We start from the raw sequence: 20,746 nt of genomic DNA on the forward strand, positions 1-20,746 counted from the left end.
GCTAATTTTATACAACTACTTTGTTATTATTCTACAATAATTATAAAATTACGATTTTGAGATCAATTGTGTACATTAAGCTTTCAGACAAAACTTACCTCCGGAACAGAAAAATCTGACTTTAAGTTCTGATACTAATTTAGAATCCTTTAATTAAAATTTTCATTTGCTGCATAAGTATTCATCTTTGAAATAAAAATCATGTCCTAATTCTAGGCCTAGCAAATGATGCAGACCCTTAGAATTCATTAATAAGTTGCAACAAACTATCTCAAGACTGCTGAGAAAAGACAGCAAATAACTGCCAATTTTCTATGTCTTGGATTCCTTATTTATTTATCCCTTTATCAGATGAAGGTAACTCACATAAATTCAAATATGGGTACATATTTAGCTGTAAACCTTGGCCCTCTACATTTCTAAATCACATTAACTGTTCTTACTTTTTAAAATATATTTTAAAAGGTTATCTTAAAGAAAAAATATACTTACTGCCCTCTAGAGGTATGAACCAGTAGTGTAATAAGTGTAGATGTTGCTGGGCATATACAGTTTAAAGCTAACATGGCGTATTTAAACTCTTCTTCACAAACAACATGATCTGTTTGAAATAAAATAGGTAAATTAGAATAATTTACCTTTGGAGAGTAATGTAATATAAAATATAAAACAGAATGAATAAACTTGCAAACGTCTCAATATAAGCATACTTGTTTTAGAGATGTTTTTATTAGTGTAATTTTAACCCTAGAAAATATATCTCCTAACAGAGAGTACTAGAGTAGGGATTAAGTGACTGGCATGGGGGTCACTCCTGTCACAACAAACTTAGCAACTTTTGCTGAAATGCTTAACCCTATCTTAACAAAATTAACAACTTTTGGTAAAATGTTTAATCTTCCTATGCCTAGCAGGTGGGTTTGAGGTGTAGTCTAAAATACATCAAATACTTTATAAAGTCTCCTTTAGTTCTGATCATTCTATGGTATAAAATACAACAGTACTGACTTAGAAGAGCATTGATTTATCAAATTCATAATGACACAGCAAAAATTTTAGAAAGTAATGATGAAAAGATTGAGCAGAGAACATGTGCCTAGCATAGAAGAAATGGATTTGATACTATGAAAATAACTGCAATATCGAGCAATAGAATTTGCTAAAGGAAATTTAAGTTGAAATTGTACTTTAACTCCAAGACCTAAAAGTCATAAACTCAAAAAATGATAAGGTCCAGCCAGAAAACATAATAAATGGCAGCTGAGATTCAATGACATCAAAATAATAGACAGTGTTAGAAATGACAGCACATGGGAAGTTGCAGGCCACCTTTAAAGGGAACGTTGCTACTCAGGCCAAGTATTGTCATGCAGGAATGAAGGCCCAGATACCAGGTATTCTATTTTCTGCAGGAGTCATATTTTCAAAAAGTGATTAAATATTATTTATTTCAGAAAAAATAAAAACCTACTCTCCCAAATAAGTATAGCTGGTATTAAAAATAAAGAGAAGATTTAAAATTCTAAGAAAATACATATTCTTAGGCAGAAAAATAGAGGTTTTTGCAAAATTAAGAAATAGAAGATCAAATTTGTCAGTGAGCCAGATCTATAAACACATGACACCATAAATTTATGAGGAAAGAAGAAAAGGTTACATGGGAAATGGTTTAGCAAATGCTCAGGACAAACACTGACCTTAGTTCTGTCCTGTTTTTATAATATGATTTAGGACATAAGAAGCATACTACTCTTTATTTTGCTTTCATTTCCTTTAAAAAAATTGTTTCTCTTTCACATTATATGAACGAAAATATATACTATGAATATATGTCAGAGTTTAGTCTAAAAATATCAAGTTTATCCTAATAATCTCTCTCCCCACACCCACTTGTCAATATGTTAAAATTTACTTTAAAAGTTTTAAAAATACATAACCAGATTATTTATTGCTTTGCAGGAAAGGCAAGCAGATTCTAAACACAATTTTGAATGTAGAGAAGTGTACAGAACATTTACAAAAGAACAGTGTCTTTAAACCACCATTTCAGTATATCTCGAAATAATTTTTGACAGTGTATGCCCAATCTGTGAAAACAGAGTGACAAAACTGCTAAACCCAGAATGTTATTACTGTAGAATCATATGACATCAATACATAGGGAACCCATAAATTTCAAATCAAAAATAAGAACAGATGATCTGAGAAAAATATGTACATTTATTATGACATAGATAGAATTTTTAAAATTTCAAACTATAACAGAAAATTTGGAAGGTATGATTACCATATATGCAATGTAGCATGCAATGATTAACTTTTCCTTACTATAGTGCACAAACCATATTTCTTTCAATAGGGGAACATAAGAAAACGTGATGTATGTGTGATACTTTGAAAATATATCATTTTATTTTCCTTTGATAGTTGAAAAAGTTAAAAAAAAAATAGGTCTCTTCCCTTTTCTTCAATAAATGTGTGCATCTGAGTTTGGAGGGCAATGGCTGTGGGAAGATTGTGCCATAAAAACTGTACTAATGAAAACTGGAAGGAAGCAAAAGACTCCTAAGTTTCAGGTAGTCATTTTTGTATTTGCATGTGTCCTTTTTCTACATTGGTAAAACTTTTACAGTGTCCATCAGCTCTTTCAACAAAAAGTATATATAATACCATCAATGGTGGTAATTTTACACATAAGCACAAATTATGTATGTACTGTTCCACTGTACACTAAATTATCTAGGGATGCAAGTGCTGTATAAATTAACAGAAAATTTACTTTATTATGTTTTGCATTGTATGTGAGTCATGAAAAAATTTAAGATATTTAACTCCTATATATGTTTCATATCAGTCAAAAGCTAGCACCTTCTCATTGATAAAAGTGTCTCTTTTTTCTATTGTCTTCTGTATTCATGCCTGAGTGTTTACATAATAAAAAAACATGCTTTTTCTTATTATTTCCCTTCTGTTTCTCTTTCATAGAATTAGATTATATTAATTTTTTTAAAATTTTCTGTGTATAGATAGTTATATTTACCTGAATTTCATTTCAAAATAGTGTAGGAAGTGTTGCAAAATATTTATTATAAAAAGGGAGTACTGGATCAGAGAAAATAACCATTTTTTAAGATAAATAAGTTAATATATAATTATCATGAAAGCCTTTGTTAGACAAAAAGTAAATTCAGTACTCTTCATTAATAAAAGCTATTTAATTTCTATGAATGGAAAATACAAGGAAAGAGATAAGACAGAACATTCAGCTGGATAATAATCTTTATTTGCATGTATCACAAAGTGCTAAAACTCAATCTGCAAAATAGAACTGATTATATACCTAGACTTCTCCTCTCAGGTCCAAATCAATCCTGCCTTTTAGGACATTTTTAATACTAACCACTAATCCTTAGCCTGAATTAAAATGCTGAAAATATTCCTTCATACTAATTGCCCCTCATTTCCCAAAACATTACAATAGCCAAAGTTTATGGATCATGCAATCAAATTCCCCTCTCTCTCTTATTTCCTCATTGCCATTTTCACTACTTACTACAGGTTTCTAATATACCCATAATTCTTAATGGCCAGATATCAAATTTCAGAATTAAAAAAAAATCATATCTTAGAAAGGCAATATGTTTCATCTACCAGACACTATATAACCTCCAAGGAACAACCTGTTCCTAAAAATATTTCTGCAGCTAAATGTGTGAATATTTATACTAAGTAGAAAAGAATAGGGTTAAATAGCTTCATGATAGTTCAGTGCAGAAACTACCACCAAATAATTTCAGGTAATTTTGTGTTTTACCACCAAGAATGCAAAAATACTTTCATTTTTTCAGAGATTCCTTGTTTTGGAATTACAGCTAAGGGATTGTGGACTGTTATTCAAATTCTGGTGTTCTTTCATGTAAGCTAACAACTTTCTAATTGGTTTTCATGTTTTCTAACTCTTCAGCATTCCACCTTGTAAAAGCTGATTACATAAATTGGGTAACTCTTGACACATCCAACTAAAATAAAACCATCCTGATAAATTTTATAAAATTAATCAAAAAGGAAAGGAGGAGAACTGAAAATAAAACAAGCTTACAGCACCCTTCAGCATGAATCATTAGGTCAGCTTACTTTCTGACCCACGTCCTCATAGTTGTTTGGCTATTGCCCCAAAACCCCGCAAACACTGTTACAAGACTATAGCTCCCCTTAAGTGCTCCATAAATTACAACTTAAGCATTGTAAGACGTTAACGTTTCCATTCGAGATATTCTTTAAAGTTCTTCATACTGGTGAAACTACTGACATCAGCTGGTCTGAAGGACCCCCACTGATGCTAGCTACTCTTTAGGACCCCAAGAAGTGCTGACTTACCAAGGAAAGCTGTTTCCACATTCTGATTATTTCAATCCCCCTTACTCCAACCAGTCAATGATCCCAATATCCCCTTGGCCGCCACAAAATCCTTAAAAACTCTAGCACATGGCTCCTCAGGGAGACAAATTTGAGGGCCTCCTGTCCTCCTTGCTTGGCTGTCCTGTGATCACTAAATTCTTTCTTTGCTGCAAACCCTCTTGTCTCAGTGTGTTGGTATGTCACTGTGTAGTAGGCATATGAAACTTTTGGTTCTGTAACAACTTCAGAGTTGAGGGGCCAAGGGGAAAAAAGCATTCAGGGCACATTAACACCAGCTCCTAGAATTAGACTGCCACAAACACATCTGCTAAAACAGCCTGTTGTAATCCTAAGACAAATTTTAGCTAGCAGTGGCTGAAACAACTTGCCATGATTCTAAAACTAGTTTTATCTACCACCTTTATTCACCAGAGATGGCCGGCTCCCAAAAGCTTCTTCAGTGCCAGTGACCTTTCTTTCAAAATAATATAGAACATTTCTTCTTAAAGTAAGGCCCCTAATATTCTATTATTCTTCAGACAAACCAAAGACCACTCCAGTATGTGTGTTTGCCCTGAATTGCAATTATGTGATTCCCAATTAAAATTTTAAATTTGCAACATTTTTTGAATTTGACAATTTATTACCCTTCTATCCTTCTAAAACTATGCTATGCAATATAGTAGCCACCAGTCACATGTGGTTATTTAAATTTAAATAAATTAAAAGTAAATACAAATAAAATTTCAATCCCTCCATCATACTAGTTACATCTTACTAGCTCAATAACACTTATGGGATAGTGCATACATAGACATTTCCATTATTAAAAAAAATTCTGTTGAACAGTGCTGTTTGATCTGCCAAATGGTTTAGAGGCTTTTTCATAAATTCTAAAACATACAGGATATATATATCCTTAAAATGTGATTCATAGACAGTAAGAATTTGGGTAATCATACTAACTCAATATACCACCTTTTCTATGCCCCTTCTCAGTCATATTGCCACTAAAGTTTTCCATCTGAAATAACAGGAGCTACAGCAGAACATATTGGTATAAACGCAGGTGGGTGTGTAGATTTGTTGGCAGAAGTTTATAAAAGTTCTGTTTTTCTTCCTCTGGTTATTTTTTTAAGCAAAAGAAGTGGAAATGATGATTAAGGAGGAGTTTGGAGTTTAGAGGTTGCAGGTTGGCTTTTCCCTGTTTGTTTCCTTTAGCTACATTTCAAATGCATGGAATTTTATACCAAGAAGACAGAGGGTGAGACTTAAGGCTGGCTTTTGACAAACAAGTCCAACTAATGGAGAGATTCAAGTCACTGAGGTGAATTGAAGACACGATTATTAATAATGTGCCATGACATTCAAGCAGACTAAGAAGGGAAGATAAGACCCATGGGTGTAAACGGCAGTGAAGATTTGGTGGAACAATGAAGTGTAGGTGTCGTATGGTCAAACGATAGTTGAAGTTCTTCATTAGAGGGAGTGAATTACAAAGACAGAAAGTGGTAGTCAGAGAAGGAGACAGCAGGAATGGAGATGACAGAGTGGTCAAATTTATTGGTAATGACATGATCTAGGGTATGATCCTAGAAATGGCTGCCGAGATAGGATGAGCTGAGCAAGAACACTGAAAGAGGAAAAATTAAAGAAACATTAGTTTAGGACATTGAAAGAATCCTTTTAATGGGCATAAACGTCATCAGATAGTATGACCAAGCAGTGCTGGAGAGAGTGACTTTTTTTGGGGAGGAGGGAGAATTCAAGTCATAAACTGCCAATTTTTATCAAATAATTTTCTAGTTAAAAATAGAAGAGAAAGTCATAAAATGTAGATAATATAGAAATGCAAAATGGAGAAATACATCGATAACAGTAACTGCTATTTTCCTCTGCTACCCATTTTCCCCTTAGTATGGGTGAAACCACCTATCTATAGAGAGATGTTTAAAGAGGTGGTTGAAAAGGGCAAGTATACTAATGTTTGTTAACAGCACCTTGCTGATTTCAGTCAGGAAAACACAGAGAGCTGATCTGAGGTAAGAATTGATCACTTTGCCAAGAGAAAGAAAGGGGAATAGAATTCTCTTAAATGGTACACTGTTTGCTTATGACAACAAATCTAAAAAGAAGTATAAAAATGGACACTGTAACCTAAGTAGCAGGAGATGAAATTCCCTTTCAGAGCCTTTGTCAGAGGCCTCCAATTTAAACTTCCCAGCCAGACCAATAAAGCCAGACCTTTGGCAAAATCAGCTTAAAGTGGGGTGCTGCCTTCCCATTCAAACTTGTTTCAGATGATGCCAGGGTATCCACCATTACAATCAGGATGGTGATATAGACATGGCAACAAAATCCAGTGAGTCAGGTTTAATAGAGTTCTGAGAAAAGAACTTTGAGCACAGTTACTGACACATAGAAAGGTCCAGAAGAAATCCACTCGAATTTCAACTTCAAGAGTGGCCACAGAGAATAGTGAGCCATGCATATGAATGGATGAAGGAGGTACTCTCTAAAGAGCAGAATCAAGGTTTAATTAAGGAATTTTCCATATTGCTTTGGAGGTTTCTCAATTCATGTGCCACAGGTCATATTATGGACCAATGACTACTGTGCATTTCCTTCTTCTGTTTTCCAAAGCACATTATTTTATTACAACTTTGTCATTCTATCATTGTATATCTATATGGGGTAGTGGTCCTGGGAACACCTAGCAAATTTATTAGTGTGTATACTGCTAGATTATTAGGAGCCACATCTAAATCTGAGTGCATTTTCCAGATATCCTGAACTTTGTGTTGGATGTAGCATTTGATGAAACCTGGAAACTATATATATATATGTTGTGCATGATTACATGGGTGCCTAAAGGCTTGGACCATGGCTAAAACTACTGTCTCTCCTGGTATTCATTTTCTCTTTATTTTTAGTAATTGAGGCTCTTATTTCCTCTCACCACACTTACATATTTCACCTGGATGCATGGCTGCTCTTGTAGAAATTACATATCCCAGTTTCCCTTTTAGATAGATACAGCCACATAACTAGTGTTTGTCTGATGAGACAATGTGCAGAAATGTGCAAACTCTGGATTACTTTTTGTATACAAAAACACTTTCCCTACAAGCTTTTCTTCTTCTTGGTGAGACCACATCTGTGGGAAAAGCCCAGTTTTGATCATGAAAAGAAAGATAACCATCAAATATAAATCTGTCATTTTTTTTCCTTCTAGCTTCTAATGCCCCTCCTTTGTTGAAGAAAGTATTTCCTACTGAAAAATTGTATGTGGCCAGGCGTGGTTGCTCATGCCTGTAATCCCAGAACTCTGGGAGGTTGCAGTGAGCACATCATCGAAGTGCAGGAGTTTGAGACCAGGCTGGCCAACATGGCAAAACGCAGTCTCTACCAAAAATAGAAAAAATTAGCCTGGCTTGGTGGTGCATGCCTGTAATCCCAGTTACTCAGGAGGCTGAGGCAGGAGAATCACTTGGACCTGGGAGGTAGAGGTTGCAGTTAGCCAAGATCACACCACTGCACTCCATCCTGGGTAACAGAATGAGACTTGTTACAAAAATAAATAAATAAGTTTTATATATAGGCATCTTATCTTGTATCTTTTTCTCATCATTTACAGTTTCTGTTTGTTTTGACTTAGGTCTTTCTGCACTGTTGCGTGATAAGACATAAGCACATGACATCAAGTGGTCAAGTGGTATCACCAGTGAGTGTGCCAGGCCATAGGCAAACTTCTTAATCCCTAGGCCTAACTGACCTTATCTCTAAAATGTGAATTATAGTAGTGTTTACCTCATAGAATTATCTGAGGGAAAAAGTAGAAAACGAGTATGAAATGCTAATCAGAATTCTAAACAAGTATTATGGATCATCTTAATCCTGCGTTATTAACACAAAAAAATAGATTTCAATAAACTGTCTTGAAACAAATGCCAACAGTATCTTAAAAATGTAAGTGGCAAAAGAATATAACCTAATTCTATTGTTATGCAATTAAAATATGATCTCACTTTTGTAAAAATGCTGAATTCTGCAAGAATGCTCATGCATATGCCTGTATGTGTGTCTGGATATGCACAGAAAATAGTGTGTAAGGATAAGTATCACACTGTCAATAGAAACTACCTCAACAGGTGGGAAAGTGTTTTAGAAGCATATGACTTTCAAAATAGTTGTATTATGTGAGATTCTTGGTTTCTTCTTTGTTATTCTAATTAGTGTCATTTTCAGTTTAAAAGCTTCCAAAATAAAAAAGTTACAATTGAGATGCAAATTTATTGATAGATATGAATCAAAATTGTCTTCCAGTGCCTTTTACCTTATGAAAAATAAAATTGATAATTCCTTTAAAACAAGTCAGAATATTTTCTTGAAAGTCTACATCACCTTATATTCTGATCTCTTGTATGATTTAAAGTACTAGAAACCTCTTCCATGCAGTTGCTAGGTAACAGCTCTTTGGAAAACAGTAAATAGTGGAAAGTGAAGTACACCAATCTAATGCTGGGTTTTAATGTACAGAAATCAAATGTCCTTTGGAAAAGAGCTTTTAAACAGAAACATAAACCAGGGTGAATTTTAAAAACTCAATGTTATTCATTTCTATTTTATGAAGAAAAAGTTTATCACATAGACCAACTGATCAAATTGCATTATAAAATCTTTCCCATATCCTTTGCTTATTAGATTCTGTTTACAAGCAAGAGTGAGTTTACTGCTACAAAAATTGTTCTTTTTTATATGAATAGATCATATCTAGCAATCAAGTGAGTTTTATTTTGATCCAGTTAATTTAATCAATAAAATAACTACTTCTGTGTGTGTTTGTGTGTGTGTGCACCCATGTGCATGTGAACACTTCAGAAACTTTGCCAATTCAAAGACTGTGAGGCATTCAACCACTAAATGGCTAAGAATAAATTTAAATAAACCTTTAAAAGTCACTTAGTTTCACCAGATCTAAATGTAAGAATGCTTATTAAATGCATAGCATCTAACCCAATTTGAGATTTGCAATTTTCTGTAAAACAAATTTGTTTCAATAATATTATAAGTAAAAAGCATTTTTTCCTAATTGCTATTTATTTTAGCACTATAATTTTTTTTGATGTTTCAGACTATTAAATGTTCAAAAGGTTGGTCAAATTTCCTCCACCCTAGTGCATAACAGTTTCAATTTAATTAACCTCCTTTTCTTTTATACCACTCAGAAAAACGTAGCAGTCTTACATTTTTTGAAAAATTATTTTCCTCAAAACTCCAATTTCTTTAGGTTCTAACCAAGAGTATTCTTTACAGCTTATGATATTATAAAAGATACTTACTGAAGCTTCTTTTTAGTAATAAAATAATATTAAATAATATTTCTGCTTTCATGCTAAGTGATACCTATGTATTATTAAACCCCACAAAAGTTTTATGATATATATTGTTAAGTAGTTTTCAGATATCAGAACAGTGAAGTAACTTGGCTAAATTCATTACTGTTAAATTCAAACTATCTACAAATAACTCTACAAAAGCTATACAACTCTAAAATTGATTAACCAGTACTTAAACTAGGAAACATAATGTAGTGGTGAACTTACTGTAGTAGTCTTTCCCTCTCTAGAAACCACTTAAAGATTACCACTTGCTACCAGATGGACAAATGGCTGGAGCAGCCATTATACTGAACTGATGACTGAGAAAATACAACCACCAGGCTCCCCAAACACCTATTATATAATAGGGAAGTTTGAGGTAATGTAGGCAAGTTTGCCCTTGAGATCAGTTTCATTCCTTTTCAACCACAAAAAAAAACACAAAAAACAAAATTATAGCTGGACTAAAATAATTTGAGTGACTGATTCAAAAAGATTTTGAAAGATCTAAAGAAGATTTATTAGCAAATAAATATGGTAATAAATGTTAAAAAGGAAATAATTGCATATACATTAAGAGGATATAAGAATACCTTGCCTGCTCTGAGGAAATGAAAAAAGCATCACTTAAGGAAATAATGTTTAACCAAAGATTTTAAGGATAATTAAGAAAAGTTGTTTGAAAGGTGAAGAAAGTATACAGACTTTCTTAAAAATAATATTGGAGGGGTAGGAAGAAATGGATATGTTTATGGAAATACATTAGCAAAGAAAGGGATCTGAAGATTAAGGAAGAAAAAATATTGCTGAGGTTGCTGATAGGGTATGAGGTAATGGGGGACTCAGCAAAGATATGAAAAGCAAGTCCTTCAATTATAATAGGAAAAAGCAGGAAGCAATAAGTAAAGATAAATTAACGTTTAGAAAATAAGTTGCAAAATTTAAAGTTATTTTCATGTATTGGCTTCCCATATCTCTGTGTATTAGAAATAAGATAAATTTGAAATAGTAATTACAAGAGCAAGAGAATAATTTGATTAAAATAAAAAACAACAAAACCCCCATAACGTTAAGGGCCTCTTTGAGCTGACTGAACGTGAGTTTACGGTAACACAAATCTGACCCACCGGGAGTGCCAGTCAAAGAATGGAAAAAAAAGGATCAATGTACATGGAATTTTGTTTGTTTGCATGTGTGTTTATTTTCGATCAAAGCTATGGGAAAAAAGTGAAAACAAAAGAAATCAGAACACTGACATGAGGCTGACCAAATGAAGTGGCAGACTACAGGGTTCAGGTTCTTTAAAGAGGGAACAATAGAAGAAATGGAACTGAGGCACAGGAGGAATCTAGACTGATGATGCAATGGAGTAATAGTTCTCAAGCTACTTGTGATGAAGGACCAGTTTTCTTTTATTTTAATTGTAAAATAAAAAGAAAGAATGGGTTGTATGTAACCCATTGCAAGCACACAGGCAGCTCATGCCATATGTGATTCACCTATAATTTTGATGTAGCCCAAACTAGTCTATATGCTTTCCAAAGAGACAGTTCGCAAATTATGCACTTAGATGCTGTGGCAATCTCACATCACTATCAAAATTTCCAAAAGCCTGCTCTCAATTGCTGTATTTATCATGGTGCAGCTTTTGTAGCTTGATAAAAGTCTGTGGAATGAAACTGGTCTTGGTACCACACTTTGAATAGCAGTGCATTAAAAGTCTTGATGAGGTTGAAGGAGAGTGGTTGAATAAGCAAAATGGAAAGAAGATTGAATTTGGATACTTTCTGGGGTGAATAGTATAAATAAGACTGGAATCACTGGGAGTGATGACAGGGTCCAAGTATATCTTCTATTATACAACATTTTTATTTTAACTCTCAGGAAATTCTTGTCATTAAATTAAAAAAATAATCTTTTGAATCAAGCATTCTGTGAAGACTAAAATGTAACTTGAGCAATTGCAGAAATGCAATATAAAGTGGGAATATGTATTCAACGTTGCCCTTTGCTTGATTTAAAGAATCATTGGATTTGGGGTCACAAGGCATGAGTCTGAATCCCTTGGATGTAAGTATGTCAAGTCTTTGGCCAGCTATACATGGTATTAAATTAGATAAAAATGCACAGTTATTTTATCAATCACAAAAAGCTATAATTATTATGTAGTTTACCATATTTTATATTACACTTGAAATGTGCTGAGAGTAGACCTTTAATATTCTAACCACACACATTTAAAAGAGAACTATGTCAGGTGATGGATGTGCTAACTAACTTGATAGTGTAAATAATGTCATAATATATATGTACATCAAATCATCACATTGTACACCTTAAATTTATACAATTTTATTTATACCACAATAAAGCTGCAAGAAACTAAAGCTGTTAACTTCAACTGAAGTGACTCAGGAAAGCATACAGTAAGCTATAAAGCCCATAACAAGTAAAGTTTTGTTTAATAAAAATAAATAATACATAGAAATATGCATTTATGTGAGGCTACCTATACCCTTCCCTTCCCAACAAGGAAAGATACTATAATTTGCCTGATCCTCCCAGAGAAGCAACAACCCACAGCCAAATTACGATTGTCATGTATAATCTGTTACAACTGTTTTTGGCAACCCCTGAATTAGGCTTTTAGAACCCACTTTTTGGTCACTGGTTATCTTTTGGAAGTCTCCCACAACAACCTAATCTTCGTTCCCTCTTCCTCCAAAATGTGTATTCTTATAGAATAAGAGATTCAGAGACATTCAGATAGACAGACAAATTGATAGATGTTACTATCAACTAGATATTCACCTAATAATCCAAATAAAGTAACACATTAAAAGATTGAAATTTCAGTTTCACCAAGAGGAATATGCACTTTAAAAAGGAATTCTTAATGCGAACTGAGGTTTATTTACTCAGACAACTGAGCCAAACGTTTTGTCTTGTTGGGGTCCTACCTACTCTGAATTGCCCTTCTTCCACATCACCAACTCCAGCCACCCCTAAACAGCCCACACAACTCTTCAATACGATATTCACATCAGCAGATCCCAAAACTGAAATGGGTTTGACATTCCAATCATGTACTATCACACACTATTTCTGACCTGTACAGCATGCTACTGTACTGAATACCGTAGGCAATTGTAATGCAATGGTGAGCATTTCTGTAACTAAACATGTCTAAACATAGAAAAGGTACAGTGAAAATATGATATTACAACCTTTGGAGCCACCACTGTATATGCAGTATATTGTTAACTGAGATGTCATTATGCAGTACATGACTAGACATAAAAAGTCAAATTGCTACTAATTTCAAAATATGAAAAATCCCCATAACTCATTAAGAAAAAAAAATCACCAAACATAAAATAAGGTCACAGGAATAAATTTTATATACAAATGCAAAAATTAAACACAAACAATGTACAACCCTGTGTAATAAATAAAGATTGAAAATTAAAATGAAGAATTAGAGGCAATACCACATATCTCTTAAAAGCACACATTCTGGAGAGAGAGAATGTAGATTCAAGTCCTGTCTCGACTATTTAGTATGGCGCCATTTCTGCATTAAAATACATATATATATATGGATCTGTTTCCTCATCTGTAAAATAGAAATAATAACATAAGCTGTGTGTGGTAGCCAGCCTCCAGAATTGCCCCAAATAATTTTTACCTACTGGTATTCATGCCTATTCTGTTCCCTCCTACACAGAATACTGCTGAACTGTATAACCATTAGGATATTGCAGAATAACAAAGTTTGCCACCTATGGCTATGCCATAAAAGGCATTGTGGCTTTGCCTTGCTCTCTCTTGGATCATCTGCCCTGGGAAAAGCCAGCTGCCACATCATGAGGACGTTCGAGCAGCCCAGAGGAAAGGTCCACATGGTAAGAAACCAAGATCTCCTACCACCAGCCAGCACTAACTTGGGAGCCATGTAAGTAAACCACTTTGAAAACAGATATTTTACTGAGGTCAAGCTTTTAAGTAAATGAAGTTATTTGATAACTGCAGCTACTTTAAATAACTGACATCTTCACTGTAACATCATAAATATCCTGATTATTACTCTCCCAAACTCCTGACCCACAGTAATAAATTTACATTGCTGTTTATATCACAATGTTTTGGAGTCTTTCTGCAGCAATATATAACTAATATACTAGCTTATGAGATTGTAATGAGAATTCAGTTAACCTATAAGTAGTGCCTTAGAACAGTAGACCTTGCACGGTAAGCACTACAGGTGTTGACTTCCACTAGTATTATAATTATAATAATTATTATTATTTTTTTTTGAGACGGAGTTTCGCTCTTGTTACCCAGGCTGGAGTGCAATGGCATGATCTCGGCTCACCGCAACCTCTGCCTCCTGAGTTCAGGCAATTCTCCTGCCTCAGCCTCCTGAGTAGCCGGGATTACAGGCACGTGCCACCATGCCCGGCTAATTTTTTGTATTTTTAGTAGAGTCATCCATGTTGACCAGGATGGTCTCGATCTCTTGACCTCGTGATCCACCCGCCTCAGCCTCCCAAAGTGCTGGGATTACAGGCGTGAGCCACTGTGCCTGGCCCTATAATAATTATTGTAGTTGTTATTTTTCACTCTACCAAAGGGCAAAAGTTAATATTGCCCATTTGTTAGAGAGTAAGTTATGTATTTTTGGAGAGCAAATTGGTGTTGTGTATTAAAAACCACAAAAGTAAGAATACCATTTAACGTAGAAATTCCACTAATCATATTCACATTAGTAATATTTACAAATAGCTAACACTTTTTCAGTTGCCTTATTTTTCATTCCTCATTGGAAGCAGAGTTAGCATTCCTCAAGAAGGATTTAGCTATTGCAGATTTATCAATTTAGTCCTTATGACTGATTATACAGAGTAGCATGATGGCTTAAATAAGAATTTGGCATAAATGAAAGTGACTTTATGAAAATATTAAATGAGCTTGATCATGGGTTACAAAATGTAGCAACAGACCAACACATACTCATAAATTTATACATATATTTTGCTAACAATGTTTCACTTCACATAAAAACAGAGTATCATAATCTACACAGACATAACTTATAAAGGTGACTAACATGTTCACTGCTTAGATATAACCATTCACAAATTTTATCATGGTATTAATTATGTTTGATTATTTGGATCTCGTTAAAAATGAGAAAATAAAAAAATCTATAAATTAAAAATCATCAACAAACCCGTCTTCTACCTAGTATTATATATTTCTTTATAGAGTGAATTAAAAAGTTCTTCCTAATCTTATCACTGCCTTGTCTTCCATCCCCAGTTCCTACAATCCTCTATCTTGCTGCAGCCATATTAAGTTTTTTAAGTTCCTGTTAATTCACCATACCATTTTCTACTTTGGTTTCTTATTGTATGGCAACATTCAGGAATTACTCATATCTGCATTTATTTAAATGTAACCTATTCCTGTGTCAGTTTATAACTTATGTGTCCCTTTGCCAAAATTCACCTATCATACCTATATTGCCACCCTATTTGAAGCTTTCCTTGATGTTTGCATTTTTTTCCCTTAACAGTCACCTAAGTACTTACTTGCTCAAACCATCTTTCCCACTAGAACGTAAGCTTCAAGAGGGCATTAGAGCTTCAGTAACATGATACTAAGAATCCTTTAATTTTGCCATTCTGTGTGTGTAATGGTATTGCTTTCCAATCTTCATTTTGCTGATTAGTAATATTGAGAATCTTTTCATATGCTTAGTGTTCATTGGTGTGCCCTTGTATGTGTATAAAATGTCCATTCAATTCTTCTACCGATTTTCAATGGTTCATTTGGACTCTTAAAATTGAATTGTAGGAGTTCTTTATATATGTTTGGATTCAAACTTTACTCAGATATATTCATTGTGAATCTTTTTATCCCAGTCTGAGGCTCGCCATTCTTTGAAATTGTCTTGTGAAGAATGGAAGGTTTAATTCTGATGAAAGCTAATTTTTCTTTCTCTCAATCTCTCTCTCTCTCTCTCTCTCTCTCTCTCTCTCTCTCTCTCTCTCATGGCTTGTAGTTTTTGTGTGTCCCAGCAAAGAAATATTTGCTACACAAGATTGTGAGAGCATTCCTCTATGTTTCATTTTAGATATTTAGTAGTCTCACTGTTTACATTTAAATCTATAATTTATTTCAAGTTAATATTCAGTATGTGGTGTGAGATAAGGCTCAAGACATACACGCTTTCCAGAAGGATATAAAACTGATCCAGAACTAGCTGTTGAAGACTGTGACCTCTCCAAAGTAATTAACTTGTCATCTTTGTTGGAAATACAGAAGTTGATCTACTTCTGGACTGTATTCTGTTCCATTGGTCTATTTGTCTACGATTATGATAATTCCATTCTGTCTTTAATACTTCAGTATTACACTGAAGCTTCAAAACAGGTACTACAGATATTCTGACAAGAATCTTCTTTTTCATAGTTGTTATGGCTATTATCATTTCCTTATATTTTTATATCATTTAAAATATGATTATTAATATTTCAAAGAGCCAGATATAATTTTAGTTGAAATATATATTGACTCTATAGGTTAAATTGGACATAATTAACGTGTTAAAAATACTGAATCTCTAACTCTTTGAAATGCCACATTGTCAACTTAAGTCTTTACTAAATTTCTCTCAGCAATGTTTAGTTTCATTATATGAGATTTGCACATATTTTATTAAGTTTTCCCATATCTATTTCATACTTTTGATAAATTTTGAAGGTTAATTTAAATTTCTAAATTATCTTTACAAGTACAGAAAAATAAAATTGATTTCTTTATAAGGAAGATCATTTTGATGTTCCTAACTTATTAATTAGTTCTACTAGCTTTTTTTAATAGATTCATTACCATTTTTAAAGAATGTTCACTTAGTTTAAGAATAAAGATAGTTTTACTATTTCCTTTCTAACATGTACACTAACATTTATTTAATTTGCCTTATTGCACTGATTAGGATCTTCAGTACAGTATGAATAGAAGTAGAGCAGACATCTTTGACTTCAATATTAGAGTTAAGTACTCAGCCTATAATTATCAAGTATAATAAAAATATGATGTTGGTTTTCTTCTATTTCCAGTATGCACAAATTTTTGTTAAAAACATTACTAATTTTTAAAATGCTGTTATTGTATCTGTTGATGTGATTATTAAGCTTATTTTCCCCTTTAATGTATTAATATGGTGAACTGTTCTGATTTTAAATGTTATGTGACTATCATAGCCTTGAGATAAACCCTACTAGGTAACAGTATGTTCGTTCTGTATATTACTGAATTGGATTTGCTATTGATTTGTTGGAAGATTCTTGCATCTGTGTTCATAAAAAGTATCAGATTGCAATTTTCTTTTCTCATGATGTCTTTGGCTTTGGCCTAATCAAATAATGCTGGCCTTACAAAATCAGTGTAATTTTTTTTCTCCTCTCCTTTATTTTCTGGATATGAGCTTGTAGAGAAGAGGTTTTATTTCTGCCTTAATCATAATCGAAATTTCCCATTTATTGATATATCTAGTCATTTCAATTTGACACTGGCCAATGTGAATGTTACGTTATACAATGTTTACGTTTGGTTTTCTTTCTTTTAAAATGGGGTGCTTCAATTTTGGTAGAATTAGTTTCATATCTTGAAGCCCTGCTGGATTTTTAAGCTTTGCAAAGGCAGTGTTAGTTGGCAGAATTCTAAGAATCAAGTCTTAAATGAGATTATAGATTAAGTGGATATCTTCATTGCAGACTGGTGAGACCTTGACCAGGGGGGTTACACAACCCATTCCTGGAATCTTGACCCATGGAAACACAGATAATAAGTTTGTGTCATTGTAAATTGAAAAGTTAGTGGTAAGCTTTTATTACTGAAAACTACTACTGATCTATTTACAGAACCCTTCACTCTGGGCTAGGTCAACCTTACTAGCCAACTATGTCTCTCATAAGATTTCGAATGCCCTGCTGATTGCCAAGGTCCTTCTACTATGTCTGCTCAGAGTGTGACTATCTCCCCACCCTGTATGAGCACTGGGAATTTTTCTGCTTATGATTCTTTGGTTGCTTTTAGCCTGGCTTTTAGAGTTTCATTTTGTACATGTGTGACCTAATACATAGAAAAAAATTATAAGGAGCTGTATTTAGATTTCTGCTGCTCTTTTTCTGTGTTACTCTCTCCTCTAGAATTCTTTTTTTTTTTTTAATTTGCCACAACATGATGGAACATTAAACTTGGTACTTGTAAACTATTTCACTGATTTTGGCATATTTTATTTTACAAAGTTGTATTATTACTTTTTTAAGTGGATCTTTTAAATTGTTTATTCTGTATAGTACAGTAATTAGATGTTAAGTGTCAAGCACTGTGCAATCACTGGACATATAAAGCACTTAAACTCATATTCTGGTGTTAAGTAGACATTTAAATGACTATAAATCAATTAGTTCAGTACTATAAAAGAATTTGTATTAAATGTGAAGATATATGAAAAAGTGAGAGTAGCAAAGATAAATTAAAATGGTTTTCTCAATCTCCTTTGGTTCCTGTAGTCAACTGATTTTTAAGTCTACAGAAAATATATAAAATGTTTTATGTATCTGTCTCACTCCCCATTTTCTATTATGATAGCTCCCTCAGTATCTCTCATCTAGACAACTATAATAGCTTCCTATATAATCACTCCTATGGGGTTCTTTTTGTCCTCACTGCACTCAACATTTCCCTAGAGTTATTTTGTCATCTAGTAAAAATTTCATGCCTTTACCTAATATGTTCATTGTTCTCACACAACTTCTCCAACAAAATCTTAGTAAAATTTAATTTACAATCACATGTAAACACACGGATGCATACACATTTATTTGTGTGTGTGTGTATGCGCACAATATGAAGTTCCAAGGCAAGGTGATTTGAGGCAATGATAGTTTTAAAATCCCATTCTAAAACTGTCATCTCCACTGGCTGGCCATTCTATTGTTAAGATCTCATTCATTCTGTTGCTTTTAAAAAATATACTTTCAGAGACTCTTTTCAAAGCAAAAACAATTACTTCTGGGATGGGGAAACTAAACCATGAAAACCTTTACTCTCTATTGTAGGTGTATGAGATTGACTAAATTCATCAAGCAATATCCAGTGAGACTAGAGCATAACTGGAATCATTGGTTGGATATACATGGAGGGCAAGAAGGACAGGAAAAGGAGACTGTAAGACTCCAGCTAAAGCCCTATGTAGTAAGGATAAGCTCATTGGAGTGGTATTCTTGGGAAGCATATAAAAGTACATTGGCTTTTTTAAAGGGTAAGAGGTAAAGGCAATGAGAAAAGTTGTCACTGGAATTGACAACTATTACATCTTGTCCATCATTATGTCACTAGTGCCTAGAACAACAAATTGATCATAGTACAACTCTAGAAAAAAATGAAAAAGTAGTCAAGAGTGAAAGAGAGCATACCTGGTCTTTTTCATAAGACATTTATATCAAGGAACTACTTGGCAGACTAAGTATCATAGGTGTAGGACATGATAGAATATGTCTCGCGCTTTCTAAAAAAGAACAAGTATTATTTTACTCTGGTACTCAGGACCAAGAAATTTGGTGTTTCGGAATATACAACTATAAAAAACATTAATGAAGAGAAACAAAAAGATTCTTTTAGTTAATTAAGTCATTAAGTGGCTCACAAGAAAATGGCTTGACATACCTAATGTCCAGTGCCAATTTAATCAAATGTCAAGGAAAATAAACAGGAAATATGGCCTGGAAACCTTTTGCAACATTTAAATTTTTAAATTTTCACTTAAAAATAATCAACACCAATGTTAATTTCTTGTTTTGATTAAATGGATGACGGTTATATAGACCACATTAACATTAGGGGAAGCTGTGGTATGCAGAGGGCATATGGAACTCTTTGTACTAGCTATACTGCTTCTCTGTAAATCTAAAACGATTTAAATTTTTAAAAAGAAAAAATGTTAATGCAGTAAAAATAAAATTTTGATTTCATACTGAATTTTAAAATACAGATTTAAGGAAAATCTGAGGGACAACTGATAACATTTGAATATAAACTGGATCCACAAAATTATTATTGAACATTTTAGGGGTAAAAATTTTAGCACTGCTGTGCAGCAGAATTTCCTTTTTCTTAAGAGAGCTATGCTGAAATAAAAATGTGTGTGTATTTGTGTATGCATAAAAGGGATTAGTCAAATGTGGTAAAATGTTAACAGTTTTTGAATGTAGATGGAAAGAATACGGTTTTTTTTTTTAATTGTATGAATGTTTTAAACAGTGTAAGTTTGATTTTTTGAAAGTAAAAAATAGTGAGGAATGACATTAAAAAATTAAAGATTCTCCAGACAGTGCTGGGTTTGAACATGGCCTTATGTTAGGTAGTTTCTGATATTCTCCATAATTATTTAAAAAAAAATCAAAGAGAAAAGATTTCCATCCATAAAATTGAGAAATTTTCAAAGGTCTGATGTTTTATATTTTGAAAATATAACAACTCTAAGCATTATGTTCTTAAGTAGGTTGTAAAAATGAAGTTTAAAATGATGTCTATGTGGGTGTTACATGGGAAATGAAGAAATCATTCAGCATGAAAAACTCACACTTTACCATTTGGTGAAAGTCAAGCCTGCACATCCATATGTTATTTAGAAACAGCTAAGATGATTTCCAATATTTATATTGCTTGGAAATATTTTCCCACTCTTTTTTCTTGGGTAGGAAAAAGTGATGCATTGGAATATCTAGTGATTTAGTACAAAATAGTTGATAGCTAAGCTGAGCAAATCCTTCATTTTCTGGTCAAATAATTTCTCCAAGATATATGCATGCATGTGTGTGTACTTTAAATATTATTATTTTTATAATGGGAATCACACTCTACTATAAGAAAGATACGTGTTTAAACAATAT

The 20,746-nt window shown here is 33.2% G+C and overlaps 1 protein-coding gene across 3 annotated transcripts in view; it reads right to left on the minus strand.

The window, feature by feature from the left end:
* Positions 1-20,746, minus strand: part of KCNT2 (potassium sodium-activated channel subfamily T member 2) — a 390,893-nt gene that overhangs the window by 140,955 nt on the left and 229,192 nt on the right. For all 3 annotated transcript variants that reach the window (XM_012444610.3, XM_012444608.3, XM_012444609.3), the window contains exon 14: positions 493-601. In XM_012444610.3, coding sequence (XP_012300033.1) covers positions 493-601 — 109 coding nt within the window. The remainder of the gene's footprint in view (positions 1-492; positions 602-20,746) is intronic.

Source organism: Aotus nancymaae, unplaced genomic scaffold (genome assembly GCF_030222135.1).
Source record: "Aotus nancymaae isolate 86718 unplaced genomic scaffold, 86718_ANA_hifiasm-v0.15.2.pri h1tg000108l, whole genome shotgun sequence".
In the NCBI taxonomy this organism is placed as follows: Eukaryota; Metazoa; Chordata; class Mammalia; order Primates; family Aotidae; genus Aotus; species Aotus nancymaae.